This window comes from Orbicella faveolata, unplaced genomic scaffold, assembly GCF_042242905.1.
Source record: "Orbicella faveolata isolate gen_17 unplaced genomic scaffold, um_ofav_v1 contig_12, whole genome shotgun sequence".
NCBI classification, from domain to species: Eukaryota; Metazoa; Cnidaria; class Anthozoa; order Scleractinia; family Merulinidae; genus Orbicella; species Orbicella faveolata.
The window spans coordinates 3,781,065-3,801,044 of NW_028301539.1; the positions used below are offsets into that span (position 1 = coordinate 3,781,065).

Consider the following 19,980-nt stretch of genomic DNA (forward strand, 5'->3'; position numbering starts at 1 on the left):
GTTTTGATAGCAAGCTTATGCTCAGTGAGATCCATGGACGGAAAAACTAACCACGTGATCAAAATTGTAAATTTCGAGGTTCGCCATTTTTCTCTCACCTTTTCTGAACAGGGGATTTTGCAAAGCTCCAGCTGAGTCAAGAGACAAGTTTACAAGGTACTGTTTTCATTTTACGGAAACTTGGTTATTGCTCTTTACCCCTATTTCCCTGGCCTTGTCAAAGTTTGAGGCTGCCTGCCGCGAAGACGGAACAATTGCAACCTACCACTGCCTCCGACAGTGAATTTTTAATCGGTCCAAACGTATTAAAATAAAATGGGAGATCTTTGTGAGCATAATTCTTTATGCGTTGAGGTTCTTGGCTGCGGCTTCTCAAAATGGGTTATACCGTAAACTCCTCTAGCGGGCAGCTAAATCTCAGCTACCATCAGTGATAACTTTTGGTTGTTTTGCTGCTGCTCACAGGAATCAGGATGTCGGAAACACTAACGTTTGGACCGGAGTGGTAAGTGCGAGATCGTCAATGATATGTAAATTGGATTGAGCGTCAATTATTTTGACATTTATCTTATTTTGACGGGCTCTTTGTCGCAAGTGCGTCAGTTATTAAATTTACTTGATACTCGTCTCCCGTAATCGATAATTTCGCACTTATACACGATATCAGCTGATTTCTACATGTTTCGCGTTCACGTTTTATTTTGATTTTGACGTCCTCCCATCTCTTGACCCTTCGCTATATTTGGCTCTTAAAATATGATACGTTATGTTATAAATTTATTTAGGGCTCACTAGTTGCGGTGCAAGTGGTCACTCCAAAATTTCTAAAACTGTGTAGTATTTTTTAGTTAAACCAGTGCAGGGTTCTCATTAAGTGCTGACCACTGGCAAAAAAGTTGGCTACTTTGATTCTTGAGCTGCCTCCTCTTCGTGAAATAATACGTGTGTAAGCTGTAATGAGTACTTTGAGGATAACCCAGGTTTTTTGGAATGTGACTAAACCTTGACTGTCCTTGTCCCAGGACGTTAAGACTGTAGCTCAAGATGGGGCATGGGGTCTGTCGTCAGGGTGTGGTGTATGTATTCTAGCACTGTAGGATTAAAATTGAAAAATGTCCTTATAATTCCGTAATATTGTTGGTGTTTTGACCTTTTCGAAATTGATTTTTTTTAGGAAATATCTCCAAGAGAATACATAAAGTAGCATTTCAGAGTATCTGAATAAAACATTTAATTCAAAATTTTCTGGGGGAGCATACTCCCCGATTTCTTTTGAGGTTTGTCCTATCGGCGTTTGAATTGATGTCAGCCGTCTACTTCATGAAACTGGCCCTTTACTCCCTAAATTAATGAGAACCCTGCAGTGTTCACATCACAGAAATGGGTTTTTGGGAAAGCCAACAGATCACTCATAGTCGTCTAATTATTGTTCCATATGTAAAGGCTTCGCGCATTGTCAAGTGGAAACAGTGTTACATCCCCTCCCCCCTCCCCTGGGCCTAAGTACAAACTTGCTGAACACCGGTATGGAAAGGAGGAGATGCTGGCATTGTTCAGTGAAGATGTCGAGATGCCAAAAGAACTGGAGATGTTTGACTCCATCTGCAGAAACAGACCAGTGCTTCCTTTAGCTTTTCAACCTCTTACAGAAGAAGAGCAGGTACACCAATACTTTATTCTTCTTTAGGTGATAAACAAGTGTACCCTAAGACTGTTTTGTTTTTGTGAAACTTGTCACTGAGATCCCCAGGGGTATTTTCCAGGGAAAACCAAGAAGATATGTTAGAGAAATGCCATCATCATCGGTCCTTTCGCACCACGAGAAACATAAGTTCAAGTGCTTATTGATTTAAAGTTCTAGCAATAGAAAGCAGTCAATAAAATGTTATTATAATCTTGTAAACGGCAACTCTGATAGAGAGTCAATTGAAGAGAAACTTTCTCTCGAGTTTGTATACCATTCAGCTCCCCTACCCTCTTGGTTGGTGTGAGGTATGTACAGTGTAGGGCATTTAATATAGAATTGTTGGAAAAGTATTAAAAGAAAGAGTAAAGGCATTGACAGTTTGCTAAACATATGATGATCATCGTAATTACATGTACATTGTACTCATGTATCATTAATTGCTGAAACATTCAACACAAGTTTGTACAAGGTCTTGTCAAGGGATGTCGTTAATAGGCACAGGGTGGAAAAATGGCTGTCTGAGGACTTGACTTCTCTTTGTTACTGTATTTATTCACTTGTAAGGCACACCCTAAACTTTCGAGGACGATTGTGACAAGTAAACAAAATGAAAATTTCACCTAAATACCCTGTTATAAGGCACACCCAGAATTACAGGAAATTTTGTTGACCACGCTCGCTGTACTTACAACAATTTACTTCCAAAAGTTACTAATTATGGTGCTTTCATTCTCAAAACAAAAGTGAAACTTTGAAGAAGCCTTAATTCTGAATGGTTAACTCTTTGTCTGTAAGTGATCTATAAAGAAATTGCCAGTTGGAAGTTGTAGCTACTTCCCAGGTATAGTCCATTGGATCATTGCATTGTTTTCCTTTACTTTTCTTTCAGAGGAACTCTGTTGGATCTGTAAACAGCAATGCGGTGTTGAAGTTAATGGGTCGGGGCGGGGTGCGAGGTGTTGGCCCTCCAAGAGGGCCAGGACGTGGAGGTTTAAGAGGTAACACATGTTATAAGATAATAAAGGAACAACATCATATTAATCTTTAATATATTAATGTATTGTGTGGAAGACTGGTGATAGAGTATATATATGTTATTTGCTGGCTGGGAGGTCAGTATGGTGAAAAACTGTGACCGAGGTCTTGAAAATGCTGCCTGAGGCCGCAGGCCAAGGGCAGCATTTTCGAGCCCAAGGTCACAGTTTTTCACTATACGGACCGACCCTAAGCCGGCAAATAACATGTTTTATTTTCTCCCGCAGTAAATTGGTTTTACAGATTACAAATGGGTTTGTTTACTCAACTCTTGTCACTGAATCGGCTTCCGCGCTGTCTACTAACGATTTGTAAAAAATCTCAGCAACATGCGAGTAACTCAGATATAGTAGGCAAAGAGAGATGTATTAAAGAGCAGATGTTTTTTGAACTACTTTATGTTAGTTGCATTTATTTCACCAGTTAAGTTCTCCAAAATTGTTTTTGCGGTGTGACATTTCGTGCGAAGTTTGAAGTTTTACTACAAAAACAATTTCTGTCAGTCATTGCCTTTAAAATCACTTGAAATCAGACTTTTCTACCGTAAATTGAATAGCAGAAAGCGAGGAAATTCGTTAAGTGTATTCCACAGAAATTCTCCTAAATGAAGCAACGATCAGAGAGGTAAACTCGACTGAAATTGACTCAAATTTTATGGCAAGAGAAACACAGGATTACGCGCCATTACAGCGCCAAGTTACAAACAACCAAGCAAACTCTCACAACTTCAAAACACTCAATTGAATTTACTTACAGTGACTTTCCTTGCCATTTTAAAGTGAACAGAGATAAACTTGCGTTGACTAATCGTCGATGGACGTGTAAAAAAGGCAAAAAATTGACAACTACTGCCAACTTTGTGAAATTTAGTGAAACTTAGTGAAATTTAGGCTGCGAAGAAAAAATCTGGCCTGTGGGCCATATCGTAAAAAGCTGGACCGGTCACGTGCGTATGATTAGCCAATCAAATTCGAGGATTTAGGAATCTGGCCAGCTCAGATGCTTGAGAAAAAAATAAAAAGTGATATTCTCCGATGTACATGTGACATTATATTCTGACTCAAACTAACTTTAAAAGAGACGTGATGATGACTAAGGAGATATTTGAGCCATTTTTGAGCCACGCAGTCCCTCAAAAATGCATCAATATTCTCAAAGGAAATTTTACTGAACCTTTGGAAAAATGTTCTGAGAAGGATAATATATGTTTAGATAAACTCTCTTGCAGATCAGCAACTATATTCTTTGTTAAGAGTAAATTTGTGATGCCTACAGCTGAACGAAGGATGAAAGAAGCCAGTCTAAAAGAACATATGATGCAACTCATTTATAGCCTTCCATTTAATGTTATCGAAGACACTAGACTCGCCATTATCCAATACAAAATAATTCATCAGATTCTTCTCACAAATTCGACACTTTTTAGAGATTCAATCAAGAGACATAATAATTGTCACCTCTGTGGAGAAAGGCAAACGTTAAGCCATCTTTTTGTTAATTGTTCTGAAGCTTGGCTTTTTTGGTCTCTCTTTACTAATTGGTGGAGCTCCAAAAACAGAGAGAGGATCACTCGCAATAAAAATGAAATAGTGTATGGCTCATCGTCTTGGCTTAAACCTCGGCATGATTATAGCCAAATATTATCTATATACTGCCTCAAGAAAAGAAGAAGAGTTTTATTTCGATGCTTTCTTAGCGATTTTGGCAAACAAAATTAAAATTGAGAAACATAAATCTAAGTCGCAAATTAATGTGTGAGAAAGCCTGTTATTGTAGCTAACCCCCTACATGAAAGTAATGTAAGATATTAACAAATTGTAAATAACGTCACTATTGTAAGTTTTGTTAGTATTGTTAAATTGTAAGTTACGTTAACATTGTAAGTAGTAGGTAATTTTTGTATGTAATGTAATGTTATTGCAATAAAATTTTTAAAAAAAGATATCTCGGCTTGAGATCATAATAAGGTTATCACAATCAGAGTAAGATGCATAACAAGGTTAAAAAATGTTGAAATGAAGTCACATGAAACTGCTGAAATTGTTCAAAAAGTTAACAAAGCTTAGCTTGAGATTCCTGGCAGATTATTTTTCCAGCAAGTGTGTTGAAAATTGTTGGAGTTAGCAGGGAGTTTGAGACACAGTGGAAGTACAGCTAGTGGTTTCATTAACGTTTTCAGCAAGGGGGCAACTGGTTTTCACAGGCGGGCAAAAGTTTTTAAGTGAATGTATTTATAAGAAGAACTTTCCCCTAAATGGTCAAACCAGGCAGGCAGAATCGTTCTGACAGGTGGTCAGTTTACCTGATGCACGGCCCTTAATGAAATCCCTGACAACTGTTAGTTTAAGATGGCAGGGTCCTACTGTAATTAATGGACAATATGGCCGACAGTGTCATATGTGGAATATTGCTCTCTTGGTGTTCAATTGAACATTCTTGTAAGTTAAGCATCATCTCTTAAAAACTTTCAGTGATGTATGCTTCCCTCACATGTATCTTAATTATTCCTTAGTAATAGAAACATCTCAAAAGTTCGGAGACTTCGATTTGCCAATCTGGTAACAGTATTACTAAGGTTGGCCATACTGTTAAATAATATGTTTACTTATTTCCTGATCTATCCAAGGTCGTGGCAGAGGTGATGGAGGATTTGTGAGACAAACATCTTACGAAGAATCCAGGGGCGAAGGTGGAGGGGGCTTTGGCCGTGGCAGTGACACTCGTAGACAAGGATGGAATGAGAACAGGTTTGAACATTACTTGGTACTTTGTATAATTGTTAAAATCTTGTTTCAAGAACTGTTGAATTTGGCAAACATAAATGTGGTAAAGTTCTTAAAGTAATGCCCCTTATTACTTTAAGACTTTGTAGCGGTTTCTTATTTTCAAATTTTTGTGTCAAAAATGTCCCCAAAGGCATGATTATTTGTTTTACAAAAAGAGATCAAAAGGATCAAAATTGAGACTGTAATTTACATAACAGTAGAATTGAATAATATATTGTCTCTGTGACAATGGTTATCTAAAATAAACATCAGATAAGTTTGGAACAGATTGTCGTATCTGTTATTTCCATTGTTTCATAACAACAGGTCAAGCTGCACTTGATGTTGGTACTTTTAGATTGTTATTACTTTGGAGCTCATAACTCTGAATTTTTTGGAGGCTCACTACTTTTGAGAGGGTGTTACATGTACGTTCAGAAAACAGTATGAATTCAAGATTATTGCCCACAAATATTTATAAACATCAACACATAATTTATCGGTTGTCTATAAGATCATGCACTTGTGCTAGGGACATGTATTTCTTCGTCTAGACTTAACACTTCGTGCTTTGACCACTTTCAACTACAAGCAATATATAATGCCATTTGTGTCATTTATGTTTATAGTCGTGGAGGCTTTGAGAGATCACCAAGCCTCAGAGAATCAGGTTTGGTGTTTTTGTTTTCCACCTAGAGGAGACTTTTTTGTTGTACATGCACTGTACTGTATAAAGTGAACTTTGTTTTGTTAACATCGTTTTAAGGAGAAGTTTATATTTATTTCCTTTCATTTCAGGTCCTTCTGGTCCTGGTAGAGGAGGGTATGATCCATCACTAGGTCGACCTCGCCTATCAAGTGACACTTCTTGGGAAAGACCTGAGAGAAGATCAGATAGCAGTAATTGGAGAGCAGGGGGAGAAGATGAGGAGGGGTGGAGAATATCAGGGCAAAGATCTGCTGACAGATCTGACAGATGGAGAGGTACCTAGAAGAAAGCTTGTTGTTACATTATTACCATTATCAAGTGCCCAGGATACTGATGTTGTGGTTGGCAGTACAAAGGAACTGCTAGAGATCACAGAGGCTTGATCAAGGTTCTGTCTCTTTTTTAGGTGGCTCTTCCAGAGGCAGAGCACCCTGGCGTGGGGGAACGGAAACATATAGAGAACGAGGTCATCCTGACGATGAATGGCAAACAGCCCGGGGCAGTCGTCGGTCTTATCACGATCATGAAGACGTTCGGTGGGGCTCATCAAGTGAAAGACTTCCCGAATGGAGTAATGATGATAATGACGATTTTACAACACCGGGGACGTTCGATTCTTCAGGGGCATTCGTATCAAAGGTAATTCTTTTTTGACTCCAGATCAGCTTTTGAATTCTTGCTGCATGTACCTCTTTTCATGCATTTTGTTAAAATTGCTTTGTTTTCTTCAGCAAAAGGAAGAAAGAGATAGAAGTGAAGCTGAGACAAAAAGTGATGAAAAAACTGAAAATACAGAGAAAAATAGGAAAACTCAGGTGAGTTGACCAAAATTACTATACTGTGATTGTCAGTTGAGTAAGGTGCGATGGAGCCTTGGTGACGAAGCTTTGGTTGCAAAATTACAATGTTGTTGTGGCAACTTTCCTTGTCTCCAATGGTAACAATATCAACAGCCATGCATTGCCTACAATTTCACACACTTTGCTGCTAATGACAAAGGTCAAAGCCCGACAAGTTGTGACTGGAAATGGAGCCAGTTGCCTGTGACAAGAACTCGACTTAAACTTTAAAACTTGGTCACCATACTTCCATCATGCCTCATCAACTGATAGTCGTAGTAATGTGTGAAGTATTGGCTAGATTTTGTGGGGAGGTATTTGCTGTTTGATCTGAATTCTTGGTTAGGAGTACCAAGTATAGCCTCGTACATTAACTAGTGGAGTATTAGATTTGATATTGACTGACTTTTTATTGTTTTACTTTTGACAGTCGGAAAGTGATACTGAAGAGCCTGATGTATGGAAAGAAGAAGAGCAAGGTGAAGTCTATTATAAATTCATGGATACAGCTTGTGACATGATGATGTTGGTCTTAATTTTTGTCTTGTTTATTTATGTCATGATCAATGTGTACAAAAAAAAACAGTCCAGCATTTTCTTTATTTTGTTAATATTGGTATTTTATTTTTAGGGACGAGAAACACCAGTGAAGGGAAACCTACAGAAACACCACAATCACAACCGCCAGTATCACAATCACCTTCCACAGATGAAGCATCTGACTCCTTAAAAAAGCCCTCTTCATCCTCCATTTCTTCTTCTCCTTCACCACCCCAGACTTCTACTTCACAAAACAGACCACCAAATTCCACACAGTCTAATCCACCTAGCAAACCTGTATCAGTAGAGCCCTCCTCGCAGGCTCACATCTCGCCACAGCCTCACATCACCATGCCATCCCCTTCACTGGAGCAAGACACAGCTATTAGGAAAGACGAAGAACCCAATATGGAACATTTTGCAAAAGCAGCCGAAAACCTTGTAGCTTCTTTGGATGATGACGATGATGAAGAGGTAATTTTTTTTTTTTTTTTTTGTGAACACTGTAAGTTGCAAAATGTAGTTCAACTACCACTTGAACAATGTGACTATGTTTCATGTTGATGGTGACAGGGTTTTTCGTAGGCACAGTGACCCCGCAAAATTACTATCTTGAAGTTTCTGAAACATCGACATGTATGGTATCAGTATGGATTTTCTGCTTCAAATCCCTCATTTACAGTGTATTTTGCAAATGATAAAGGGAACATGCAAAGATTGACAGTTTCCGAACAATAACAACTTATTCAGGACTCATTCAAATGGTTAGAATTTATTATTTACATTAGGATACTATGTACAATAATTTAGTTGGGTGTTTTGGTTCAGGAGGATTTAAAGGTTGTTGAACAGACAACGACACAACAGCAGCAACAGGAGTACCGTAGCTCCCCACCGACTCCAGATGAAGTACAGTGGAGTTACACTGATCCACAGGGAAAAGTACAAGGTAAGTCAGTGTCGTCGAGAAACAAAACATTCAATTTTTTTCCTCCCAAGGATATTAAGAAAAGGTAAGGATTCTGTGATATCAAGTTCTGAGAAAATGAAAGTAAAGCATGTCACAAATTAATCATTTGATAAGCGTTGTTATGGGTTTGTAGAAAATTTCTCCCATTTGTTGTTTCAGAAAATGCCCTGCCCATCCCTCTGGAAATTCCAGTTATTGTTTGTACTTTCCTTTAAAAAAAATTGACTTTTGAGAGCCACTTCCCCCTTGGAATGTTCAATAACTGTCCTTCCGGTGGGTATTGATATATTTTGCACAAATATTTTGCACAATGCACAAATATTTTACAGAATTGTCATTCTTGAACAGGTCCATTTTCCAACTCTGAAATGGCCGACTGGTTCAGTCATGGATACTTCACAATGGGGCTGCTTGTTAAACGAACCACTGATGAGGCTTTCCAGCCACTCGGTGAGGAACAACTCTTAAATAAACATGTTTGGTTACTTTAATTTGTGTTGTTGGAGGCTAGTGACCAAGTGGTATAAGTCTATAGTAATGGGAATTGCTGTGTTCTTGCAGGTGAAGTTATTAAGCAGTGGGGTAGAGTGCCCTTTATTCCTGGTCCTCAGCCGCCACCCTACAAGGTAAATAAAAGCAATATTTAGTATTGTGACTCCAGCATTTAAAGGAGGAAGAGGCAAATTCATATGGCATACTTGATACAAAAATTAACAGAATTGCATGAAAGTGCAGCTCAATGGCTTTCACTTGAATGGTGAAAATGGAATTTAGAATTTATAAACAGTTAAATTCATAAAATTCATAAACAGACTGAGTGTTAGAAACATCTTGTACAATACAATAAACTCTACCACGTGAAAATTGCCTTGCCAACACTTAGGTAGATTTACTTGGTAAATTAATTCATTTGAAAGCTTAATTCCTTTGAAATGAGATTTTCTTTCAGTGACCAATGATATTATTTGTATATATTTAGGGTGTCCCCGAACACATCCAGCGACAACAGCAGCAGATGATAGCGCAGCAGCAATACCAGCATCTGATGCAACAACATTACCTTCAACAGCAGTTGTTTCACCAGCAAGCTCTCTTGATGCAGGTACACTTATTTAGACACAAGGGAACAGGGGGTCAGAGAACAGGGGGATGGGAGAACAGTGGGATGGGAGAACAGGGGGATGGGAGCACAGGGAAAAATGGACAAACACTGGACAACTAAACAAGAATTGAGTGCAACCTTCAGAACTCTTGTCCTCAGAGAAAAAAAGCTTCTTCGACCTATTGGTTCTCTTATCATGGACTAATTGCTGACAGACCACAACTGTGCTTCTAATGTCCTTGAAGGGGAGAATTTTAATTATTCTCTATTGTTTTGCATAAAAATATCTCAATTTTGAGGTTTCTGACAGGTATCCTAGGCTTGTAATGTCTGCTTTACTGGGACATGCCCTTGTTTTCTTTGAGTAATAGTCAGCTCTTTGGTGCCTCATTGACTTTTTTGTTTAAGGAAACTTGGGCTGTGATAATCGTTCAACAACGTCCTCACAATGCTACATGGACAGACACATAATAAGAACTAAGAGATTATTGTCTTGATATATCATTGAATTCTCGGAACTAACTTCAAATGGGATGCACAGTTAGTAAAGAGAACATAAATTTTGATATTGTGTTTGAAAATGATGAAAATTTTTTATCTTCTTCTCTTCTTTCAGCAACAACAACTCCAGCACAGCCAACAGCAAATGCAGCAAATCCAACAGCCACCTCAACATTCCCCTCCTCAAAATACGTCACCATCCAGTACACAACACACTCAACCACAGGCCAAACAGGGGGGTGCACACCACCTGGAACAACAGCCCCAGCCAGCAAGACCTCAAACCCTGTCACCGCACACAGAATCTATCTGGGGTACTGGAACATCATCACAAGCTTCCCCGTGTAAGTGTTGCAGTGTGTCACTGAATCTACTTGTACTGTACCTCTTTTCCTAAGCATTGCTTAGGTGCTGGATTAAGTCGCTGCTTAACAAGTTTTGCTGCCAGCATTTGTGTGGGACTGGCGTATCTCATCGCTGCAGTAAATCTGCTAGCGTGGTATCTTGTAAAGATGCATGTTGCAGATACTTGTTGTTTGTAATAAAAGTCTAAACTGATAGTTTGTTTTTCCTCCTTGTCAGCTATCATTTCACCTGGCCCATGGTCCCCTGTTACAACAACTTCAGCTGGAAAAGGATGGGATAGAGAGAACAGGTAAGCAGAAATGGTAATTTGACATATATGTAACCTAACCTAGTGGCTTAGGAAGACTCGTGTGTCACTCCAGTTTCTATAGCATGAACCAGTTCAGAGAACTGTTACTACTTTCCCACTAAGGGGTTGTTTTTTAAGTTCTCTCAAAATTATAACTCACCTTATTTTGTGAATTCTAATTGAAGTTCTCTTTGCTTTCCAGTCAGCAGAATGTTCCATCATTTGAGGAAATTCAGAGAATGGAAGAAGAAAAAGAAAAACAGGCTAGGGTAATACGACATAGTTTAGTTACTGTAGATTTTAGTGTAGTCATACCTACACCATGTTCCTCTTGATCCGTAAAAACTAAACATATATTACTAGAACTAACCAGTGGAGCTGGGTAAAGAGTATTGTCAAGACTTGCAAGTAATGTTGCACTAACTAAATAAACATTATCATAACAGATTGCGAACATTAACGACACAGGGAATAACTCCGAGTCGTTGCCAAAACAATACTCCATTGTTTTAAATTAGCACATTCGCTCCTTATTTTACCTTTCTTACATTTTTTCACACTTTCTTTTTGCATATACTTGTATTTTTCATCTCGCCTTTTCACATTTCAATTTTTAAAGGTTTTAGACTGGAAGCTGAAGGCTTACGTTTTAAAATTCTTACTTGTAGATGGAAATTGAAAGAAGGGAAGCCAAGGCACGAGCACTGAGACTGAAACAAGAGGAAGAGGAAAGAAGACGCTTGCAGGAGGCAGCCTTGCTGAAAAAGCAACAGGAGGAAGAGGAACGACGTCAGCTGGAGGAAGCAGAAAGAAGGAGAAAGGAACAGGACGAACTCAGAAAGGTTGGGTGCTGAAAATATGTTAGTTGTAAAAAATTTCAAGCGATTTTGATTTCAGACGAAAAAGTGTCCAAAAATAAAACCATCTGAAACTTTTAAGCGTCCGAAATATTTGTAGGATAGTATAAAACTTTTAAACACCAAAGCTCCCAAGCCGTTAGTTTCAAGTGACAAATTTAAAAGAGTGAAGAGCCTCGTATAATCTTGTTCTTGCAGGAGTATACATCGTCATGTGATTGTGAAACCCGATATCTAACATTCAAACTTTGCTCTCGGAATGGGTGATTTACTTTGGGAGACGTAATTTGCCCTGATAGAGTTACTAAGCGTTGCCCCAAAAACCAGCTATTTCAATTTAATGGAAACTTGTACGAACAAGTCGATGGGGTCGCGATGGGATCACCATTAGCTCCTCTTATGGCAAATGCGTTCATGTGTTCAGCTGAAGAGAAACTAGCGCGTGAGAACAAGCTTCCGAGTTTCTACAAGAGATAGGTGGACGACACGCTGGCTCTGGTACGCGACCTCTCCGACGCGAGTCTGGGTTTTTGTCGAGGGTCGAGGGTCGAGGGTACTATGTCGAGGGTCGAGGGTACCATGTCGAGGGTATTAAAACATGAAATAAGATAAATAAAAAATAAAATAATGGTTAACTCAAATATAAAATAATAATTAATAATAAAATAAAATAATAATTAGATAAAAAATAATAATATGTTTCTAAAAATAGAATAAAAAACAATTGAACACTTTGTGGTGATATCGTTGACGTTAATTATGTTTGATATTATGTTTGATCGAAAGATCTTCGGAAGTCTTCGGGAATCTTCGGAACATTTTAGAAAATGTTCAGAAAGTTTCGTATGCCCTTCGGACGGACAACACTCTGAAAATCTTCTATAGGTGGTCGGAATTCATCGGAAAATCGTCAAAAACTTCGTTCTTGGTATGTTTATAAAACGAACAAAATTATACACGATGCAAGAATTTTTCTCCTCGTGTTCAACTCGATATCTCAAGAGTTCGCTAATCGCACTCGTGAGATATGGAGTTTAGCCTGCGAACAGGCTCCCGAGTGGGGTTACGCGAGCTTAGCAAGCTTAGCTGCGAACGCAAGCAACCTCCCTCCAACCTCCCTCGCTGCACCAGTCCCCGTCGCTGTACCAACCTCCGTCGCTGTACCAATCTCCGTCGCTGTACCAACCTCCGTCGCTGTATCAACCTCCGTCGCAGCACCAACCTCCGTCACTGTACCAGCCTCGGTCGCTGTACCAACCTTCGTCGTCGGGAATGGCACGTACTCCCTATCATGCAACACCCCACGAGCAGTGGCATTCCGGCTTGTCGCCGTATCATTATGAGATTTGTTTATTGCCTACCAAAGTACAAAAGTGCTATGGATGCGGTAGTGACTTTGTGGACAAGTATAGAAAGCCACTATTTAACCTTGTCGTTAAACACGTGGATAGAAGGGTAATTCGAAGAAACGAAGTTACGGGACAACTCGTATTTAGCCATGATTATTCTAACACTTATTATCACCCGTCGTGTGCACATCTAAGACGCAAAAATCCGGTATTTACCGGCCTTGTCTTCATTTCCAACGAGCTTTTTGCTGCATTGGAACCTGGCCAGCGTGCTGTCCTTGAAGCATGTGATCTAAATGTTGTTTCGAAGTAAACATAGATAATGATGGTGAACTAAATCATATCACATTTTTTCGACTATTTTGTTCTTGTTTGCACCTGAGACGTGGAATTTTTCGTGTAAGCAGCTAGTTCAATAAAAGAAACTAGATGCCGAGATTTCTTGATGTGGGTTTTGTCTGTGATCGTGTCCGTGATCGTATTCGAAGTCTTATTGAAAAAATTATCCCGCAAAATGGAAATGCTTTGGTTGCGCTTTTCTTTGAAATTACACTGACACGTGACACGTAATGCAAGCAGGACCTTCTTGTTTTGTTATCTTGGAGCTCGAGGCTCCCATACAGTCGGAATTAATCAACCGCTTAACTATGCTGTAGAATACTTTTCTTTAATATCCTTTTGTTTTGTTGGGAGGGAGGGGGGGGGGGGGCGGAGGGGGACGGGAGAGACACAGTTTACTAATTATCCGAAGATTGTACGAATGTTTCCGAACACTCTCCGAATTCTGAGAAAATTTCCGAAAACGTTCGAAAATATCCGAAGATTGCCGAGGAAGATCCGTGGGATACCATTTGCTACCACTCGCTATTTGAGCTATTTGTTTAACACGAGGAGAAAAATTCATGCATCATGTATAATATTGTTTGCATAGGTAATCATACCGTATAGAGTTATTTGCACGAGTGAGTTTTTCAAAAAGCTGAAAATTGCGCGAGCCGCTTTGAAAAAAAAACTCCCAAGTGCAAATTAATTTCTAATTGAACTCGAAACATGAAAAAAATTTCCGCGATACAACGGTAAAAAGTAACTTGGTCAGCGGTCAGCTTCAAAAGAAAACACGAACTCGATTTTCCGATGAATTCTGACCGCCTATAGAAGTTTTTCAGAGTGTTGTCCGAAGGGCATACGAAACTTTCTGAACATTTTCTAAAATGTTCCGGAGATTCCCGAAGATTTCCGAATTAATTATTATTTTTAATTATTATTTTATTTTATTTCTTTTATTTTTTATTTATCTTATTTCATGTTTTAATACCCTCGACATGGTACCCTCGACCCTCGACATAGTACCCTCGACCCTCGACAAAAACCCAGACTCCTCCCACGCCACCGATTTGCTGACATGTCTTAATGAAGCCCACCCCTCCATTCAATTTACGATGCAAGTAGCAACCAACGATCGATTGCCATTCATTGGCATGGAAATCATCAAAATCGACGGCAGCCTTGAAACCCGTGTTTACAGAAAGAAAACAAATAAAGGGCTCCTTCTGCTCTACCAAAGCCATGTTGACAGCCGGTATTTCACGGCTAAGAACAATGTTAGACCGCGCAAAACGCTTGTCGTCTACGCAAGAATTCCTTTCGCAAGAATATTTTCAAAATTAAAATATCCCGAGAAGCTCATTGACTCAGCTATCAATCGCCTCCAGCATCGTGCAGACCCAGTTCTAACACCATCCGACAGCCATTTAAAGATCAGAAATCGGCTGATGTGGTTCGCAGACAACTTGGCCACCTCGGAACGAAAATTAATCAGCAACTGCAGCCAGTGTTCACGAACAAAAAGATCGCTGATCATCTGAGAGTCATTGAAAAAAGCCTCCCCTGATAAACCAGCAAAGTGTAGTATACGAATTCACATGTGATTTGTGCGATGCAAATTATATTGGGTACATTTGCCGCCACCTCCATCAAGGCGTAGAGGAACATAAACATTCGGTGATCGGAAAACATTTTAGGGTCGAGCAGGCCTTAACACCTGACAACATAATTACGAACTTAAAGTCCTCAAGAAATGCCGTGACAAAATCGAATGTTCAATCGTTGAAATGCTGTTGATTAAAAGCAAAAGACCAAAACTGAACACGCAAGCGGATTCCATTCGCGCGGAACCTTTTAGATGAATGTTTTCATGTAACGTTTGCTTATTTCATTTTCTCACATCCTACCCCTAGTACTATAAATATGCCTTGCCGTTATTTTTAATTTATTCATTCGACAATGATGACATGAAGTCGTCGAAACGTCATGTAACTTTACTTATGTTAATTTTCCTGCTTAAGTGTTTTTCGAAATCGTTTTTTAGAGGAACTTAATTTGCTCTAGGTTAAACTTAATATTCAAAAACCTTAGTTTGCCTAGTCTGTCCACAGATGGGTTTTTTTATTTGCAAGCAACAGGAGCGATCACGAAGCAGGTAGAAAAAAATTTAAATAGTTTGGATGGCTGATGTCAGGTAGTGAAAGTTCTTTCACATCTGGCAATACCTAGCCCAGTACTCTTGCATCTCTTCTTCTCAGAAGCTAACAATAGGCTATTGATATTCATGTCCTTAAGAAACAGCAAGAAGAAGCAAGAAGGAAACAGGAGGAAGACTTGAGAAGAAAACAGGAACAGCAGGAAGCTCTCCGGAAACAGGAACACCAACGGCAGCAGATGGAGCAACAGAAACAGAAAGAGGAACAAAAGAGGATGAACGAGTTACGACAACAGCAACAGCAGGCTCTGTTGCGACTTCAGCAACAGCAGCAGGAGCTGCTGAGAAAGAAAGAGATGCAACAGAAAGCTGAAATGCAGCAGCGAGAATTACAGCAGAAGTTACACCAGAAGAGACAGGAGAGTCAGGTAAGAACATTCAATTTAATTAATAACGTAATATATCAAGAGATCAAGAGCGGTATGGTTTCAATACCTGATGGGCTTGTGGTTAGCCTGCAAACATAGACAAGTTGCAGCTTTTGTTTCATATATTTTTTCGGAACTTGAAACAAACTCCGGAAACTACATCATTCTGTGTTTGCAGGCTAGCTCTTGGGTTGTTGAGAAAGTTCTTCATATAATCAGCTTCTAATCTGCCGGAGTAATCCAAATCAGAAATGGTCATGTTTTTGTGAAAAAATTTACGGTTGGCCCATCAGTGAGGCTTCCACTAACAGAAAAGTGTGCACTTGTGTTTGTGTGCAGGCCAATTTTGGCTTAGTTGATTAAATTATTCCAACTGATGTTCAAATTATTCAAAATAGTACCACTAGAAATATATGGAAGAAAGTTAGGAGAGATCAAGGCTGTAATACTAACTTGGTTCCTGCAATGAAGCCATGTTTGGAAATAGTAGCTGTGCAGATCTAGTACTAAGACAAAATGCCAGTGTTGTACATCAGCCTGTGAAGAACTAATAACTCGACACTTTTTATAGGTGTCTGGTGGATCTCTGTGGGGTGCTCCTACTCCTGTATCAGGGACCATGTCAATTGCTCAGATTCAACAGCAAGAGGAAAGGGACAGACAGCAGCGAGAACTTAAATTACAGCAGCTCCAAGCTCAACAGCGCGAACAACAGGCACGGGGAGTGCCAAGCTGGGCAGAGAGGCCTGCTGTGGTGAACCAGCCTGTCAAGTCATTGCTGCAGATTCAACAGGAACAGGCACAACAACAGAATAAGAGACAACAGGGACCTGCGCTCTCTAGATCACAGGTGAGGAGGGAGAAGCAGAAACTATGAACATTTAATGGAAATATTTAACCGGAAGCTGTGAATATTTAAAGGCAATATTTTTTTCTTGAAATAGGTATGAAGATCCTCTTGGGGAACCTAATAAATCTTATTGTATTCTGTTGTGAGCACTTAATTATTACTCCCACAAATTGCTCTCTCTCTCTCCAGTTGCGAGCACGTTATATTTTTTGTTCGCATTTTAGTTGACTGCAGTGAAACAAACGTACTGTGCCACAAACATACTGGGCCTAATGGTTAGCATGCTTAACGCAATACAGAGCAGTCCGGGTTTGAGCCCTGGCTGGGATCCTTGTGTTTTGGGTAAGCCGGGCACTTTACTCTAACAGTGCCTCTCCATCCAGATGAATAAATGGGTACTGCCAAATTTAATGCCGATGGTAGCCATGCAATACACTAGCATCCCATCCAGGGGAGAGTAGAAATACTCTTGGCTGCTTGATTCTACAGAAACCGGGATAAGCTGTGGTGATATGGACCACTGTGCCACATGGCACTTTTTCTCAATCTTTAATGAAGTATTTCGCCTTTTCCCTTTTGCTGTCCGCGCTTAGCCCAGTCACAATCCTCTGAGTTCCTCAGTCTGGGGAAATACTGGCCATCTTTCGACATCCTGGGGACCTGCTCCTAATTCTGCAAACATCTGGGCCACAGCGCCGTCTAAACCCTCACCGCAGCGTTATGATGACGACGACGATGACGATGACGACGATGATGAAAGCGATGACGATAGTAATGGAGATTCCTTCTGGGATGATGCTGTCAAGGCTGCCAGCAAGAGCCGGGAACAGCACCAGCCTCTGCCACAACGGCAGCAGCCAAAGCCGAGGTAAGTACATTTGAGAAAGAAAGAAACAGGTGTTGAAAGTACTGATATTCATCAAAAAGGAATAACAAAATTTTGTCTGGATGTGGCACTATTATTCCTGGAAGTACTCACTAAAAAAAATGAAAAATATATCTGTATACCAGATGAATTGAAGGCTGCTATTTCCCTTCTTTTTATAGCCACCCTCAAGCCAACAAGATGCCTGATAAACGAACAAACAGAGATGAGGTAAGTGGGAAACGCTAAACAATCACAGTGAATGACGGACGTTCAGTTTGCTTTCCTTGTTAGCGAGAATGGCCAGGTTACCGCTACATCAAGGCTTTTTATGTTAGTTAATTTTTACTGTTGTGTTTTTCGTTGTAGGAAAACTTACGGCGACTCTTTCAGAATCAATCAAGTGCTGACGAGTTTTCTCTGTGGTGTGACCAGGCTCTTCGCAGCTTAAATAATGCCTCAGGAGTAGACAGTGAGTTCCTGTAACCCTTCAAATTGTGTCATTGACGTATTGTCTAGTTCACCAAAATTTTCGCTTTTGTCCTATACTGTGTATGATTTCGTTCTAAGAGTATGGTATTTCTCGGCGTTAGCGTGTTTTCTTCCTTTACCTGCAAAATCGTAAGCGTTATATTAAATGGCAAAGCTATAAATTGCTTGTTCCGTGTAGACAAAGCATCGTTGTACTCGAACTTTACCTCTTTTTGTAGTTGTGTGTATTGATATCTCGTTTTCATAAAGTTTCTATGGTTGTAACAGTTGTATCATCAACGTTGGTTTTTTTTTTCCTGCTGTGAAAAACCTGACACTTATGTAGAGTTCTTTTCTATTCCAGTTCCAACGTTTTCAGCGTTTCTCAAAGATATCGAATCACCTTACGAGGTTAGTACAGCTCTATTCCACCAAAATCTGATGAAGCTCGTGTTTACTTAATCGGCTTTGTTTGTGGTTCATTGTGAAAAGTTGTCAGAAACTTAAGCATCATCTTTGCCAGTCTTTCAATGTCCACTTTTTCTCCAGGTTTACGAATACGTCAAGTCTTATCTGGGAGACAATCGAGATACCAGAGAATTTGCTCGGGAATTTATCGAAAGACGAAAGAAACAGAGAGACAAAACTGCAGCTTCTCTTCCGAGCTTTCCTCAAGTAAGTATAGTGTGTTTTCTGGCCTAGCGTTTTCCTGATATAGTTAGATTTGTCTTTTGGGCGTTGTTTTTGTGACTTATGTTTACTACGGCCTAGGTCAGATCTCGAAACTGGCCCCAGCAGAAGCAGTAATCTTTTCAAGCTCAGGAAACCAGTATTTCTAGCGGAAAATGCGGGAACGGGGATGACAAACAAGTTAGACTGAAAGCGCGGGAAAACAGCATGACGGGTGGCAAGCGCGGGAAAATTCCCGATCAGTTTTGTTCTCGCGCGTGATTGGTGGAAATGACATCTTTTGTCTGATTGGTCAGGGTACTTGGAACAAATATGGAGCTTACCAAACAGTCGGATGGAGATGAAGTGCGTTTTCACAGATTTGTTATTTACGCGTAAAATGCTATCTCGCGTGGAAAGGAAAAGTATATTTACTGTTTTTGGCTTGAGTTCATCAGTTTTGTTCTTGATTCATCGCAGGCCAGCGTGTGGGGTGCTCCTGTTCCTCGAGGGCCATCTGCGGGAAGGCCAACAAGTGTGAATCAATCAGGTGCCTTCTTATCGGGGCCAGTCCAGGAGGACCCGCAAGACGCCATGAATAAAAAGAAGCGAAAGAAAAAGATGCAAAAAGTTGATCCAAGCATCCTGGGATTCAGTGTGAACGCAGCGGATCGTGTCAATATGGGAGAGATACAAACTGTCGAGGATTAACCGACACGAAGACTTGCTAAGAAATACAATGAAGGCGAGCGAGCGAGCGAGCGGGCGAGCCGCGTCCAGCAATTGTCCGAAGAGGAAAAAATGTTTTATATTTAGACAACACAAGGATTAGTGAATTTTAATAGCTTACCGTGAGGAACGGTGGAGAAATATGGCGACTGTACAAACTGTAAATGGCGAACAACAGCTTAAGCCTTAATATACCTGAAAATATTTTCCTGGAGTAATTTCTTCTCTGAGCCAAAAAGAACTTTTGACTCTGCGTTGTTTCGCGACGTCCGAGAGCGTTTTTCTTTCCCGTCAGAACGCGCACGGCACGCTTTGCACGCCCTTACTCCCGCTAGGAAGCTTTGTGGGGTTTTGGTGGCAGATACTGAATGCACAGCCCTTTGTCAATAGTGCTCGGATTAGTGGAATTTTCTGCTTTTAATCGGCGCTCGCAGCTTTGCGAAAATTGCATGATTATGTAAGTCAGTGTCTTAAAAAGTT

At 40.0% G+C, this 19,980-nt stretch overlaps 1 protein-coding gene and 1 pseudogene across 2 annotated transcripts; both read left to right on the forward strand.

Annotated features, from left to right (window-relative positions):
* The first annotated feature begins 24 nt into the window (after positions 1 to 24).
* Positions 25 to 19,706, forward strand: LOC110063628 (GRB10-interacting GYF protein 2-like). Of its 2 annotated transcripts, none has more exons than XM_089282109.1 (27): positions 25 to 156; positions 466 to 505; positions 1,444 to 1,660; positions 2,577 to 2,685; positions 5,349 to 5,469; positions 6,117 to 6,157; positions 6,286 to 6,471; positions 6,603 to 6,835; positions 6,928 to 7,011; positions 7,466 to 7,514; positions 7,667 to 8,049; positions 8,404 to 8,524; positions 8,894 to 8,995; positions 9,107 to 9,171; positions 9,525 to 9,647; positions 10,264 to 10,492; positions 10,731 to 10,803; positions 11,006 to 11,072; positions 11,472 to 11,645; positions 15,629 to 15,916; positions 16,488 to 16,766; positions 17,360 to 17,634; positions 17,814 to 17,862; positions 18,001 to 18,103; positions 18,467 to 18,513; positions 18,652 to 18,777; positions 19,252 to 19,706. In XM_089282109.1, the coding sequence occupies exons 2-27, from the start codon at positions 474 to 476 to the stop codon at positions 19,480 to 19,482; spliced, it is 3,807 nt and encodes a 1,268-aa protein (XP_089138235.1). In that variant the 5' UTR covers positions 25 to 156; positions 466 to 473; the 3' UTR covers positions 19,483 to 19,706. The 2 variants fall into 2 exon arrangements, with proteins under 2 accessions (XP_089138235.1, XP_089138236.1); XM_089282110.1 differs by having other exon boundaries at positions 8,407 to 8,524.
* Positions 14,297 to 15,679, forward strand: LOC149116148 (uncharacterized; annotated as a pseudogene).
* Positions 19,707 to 19,980: the final 274 nt, after the last annotated feature.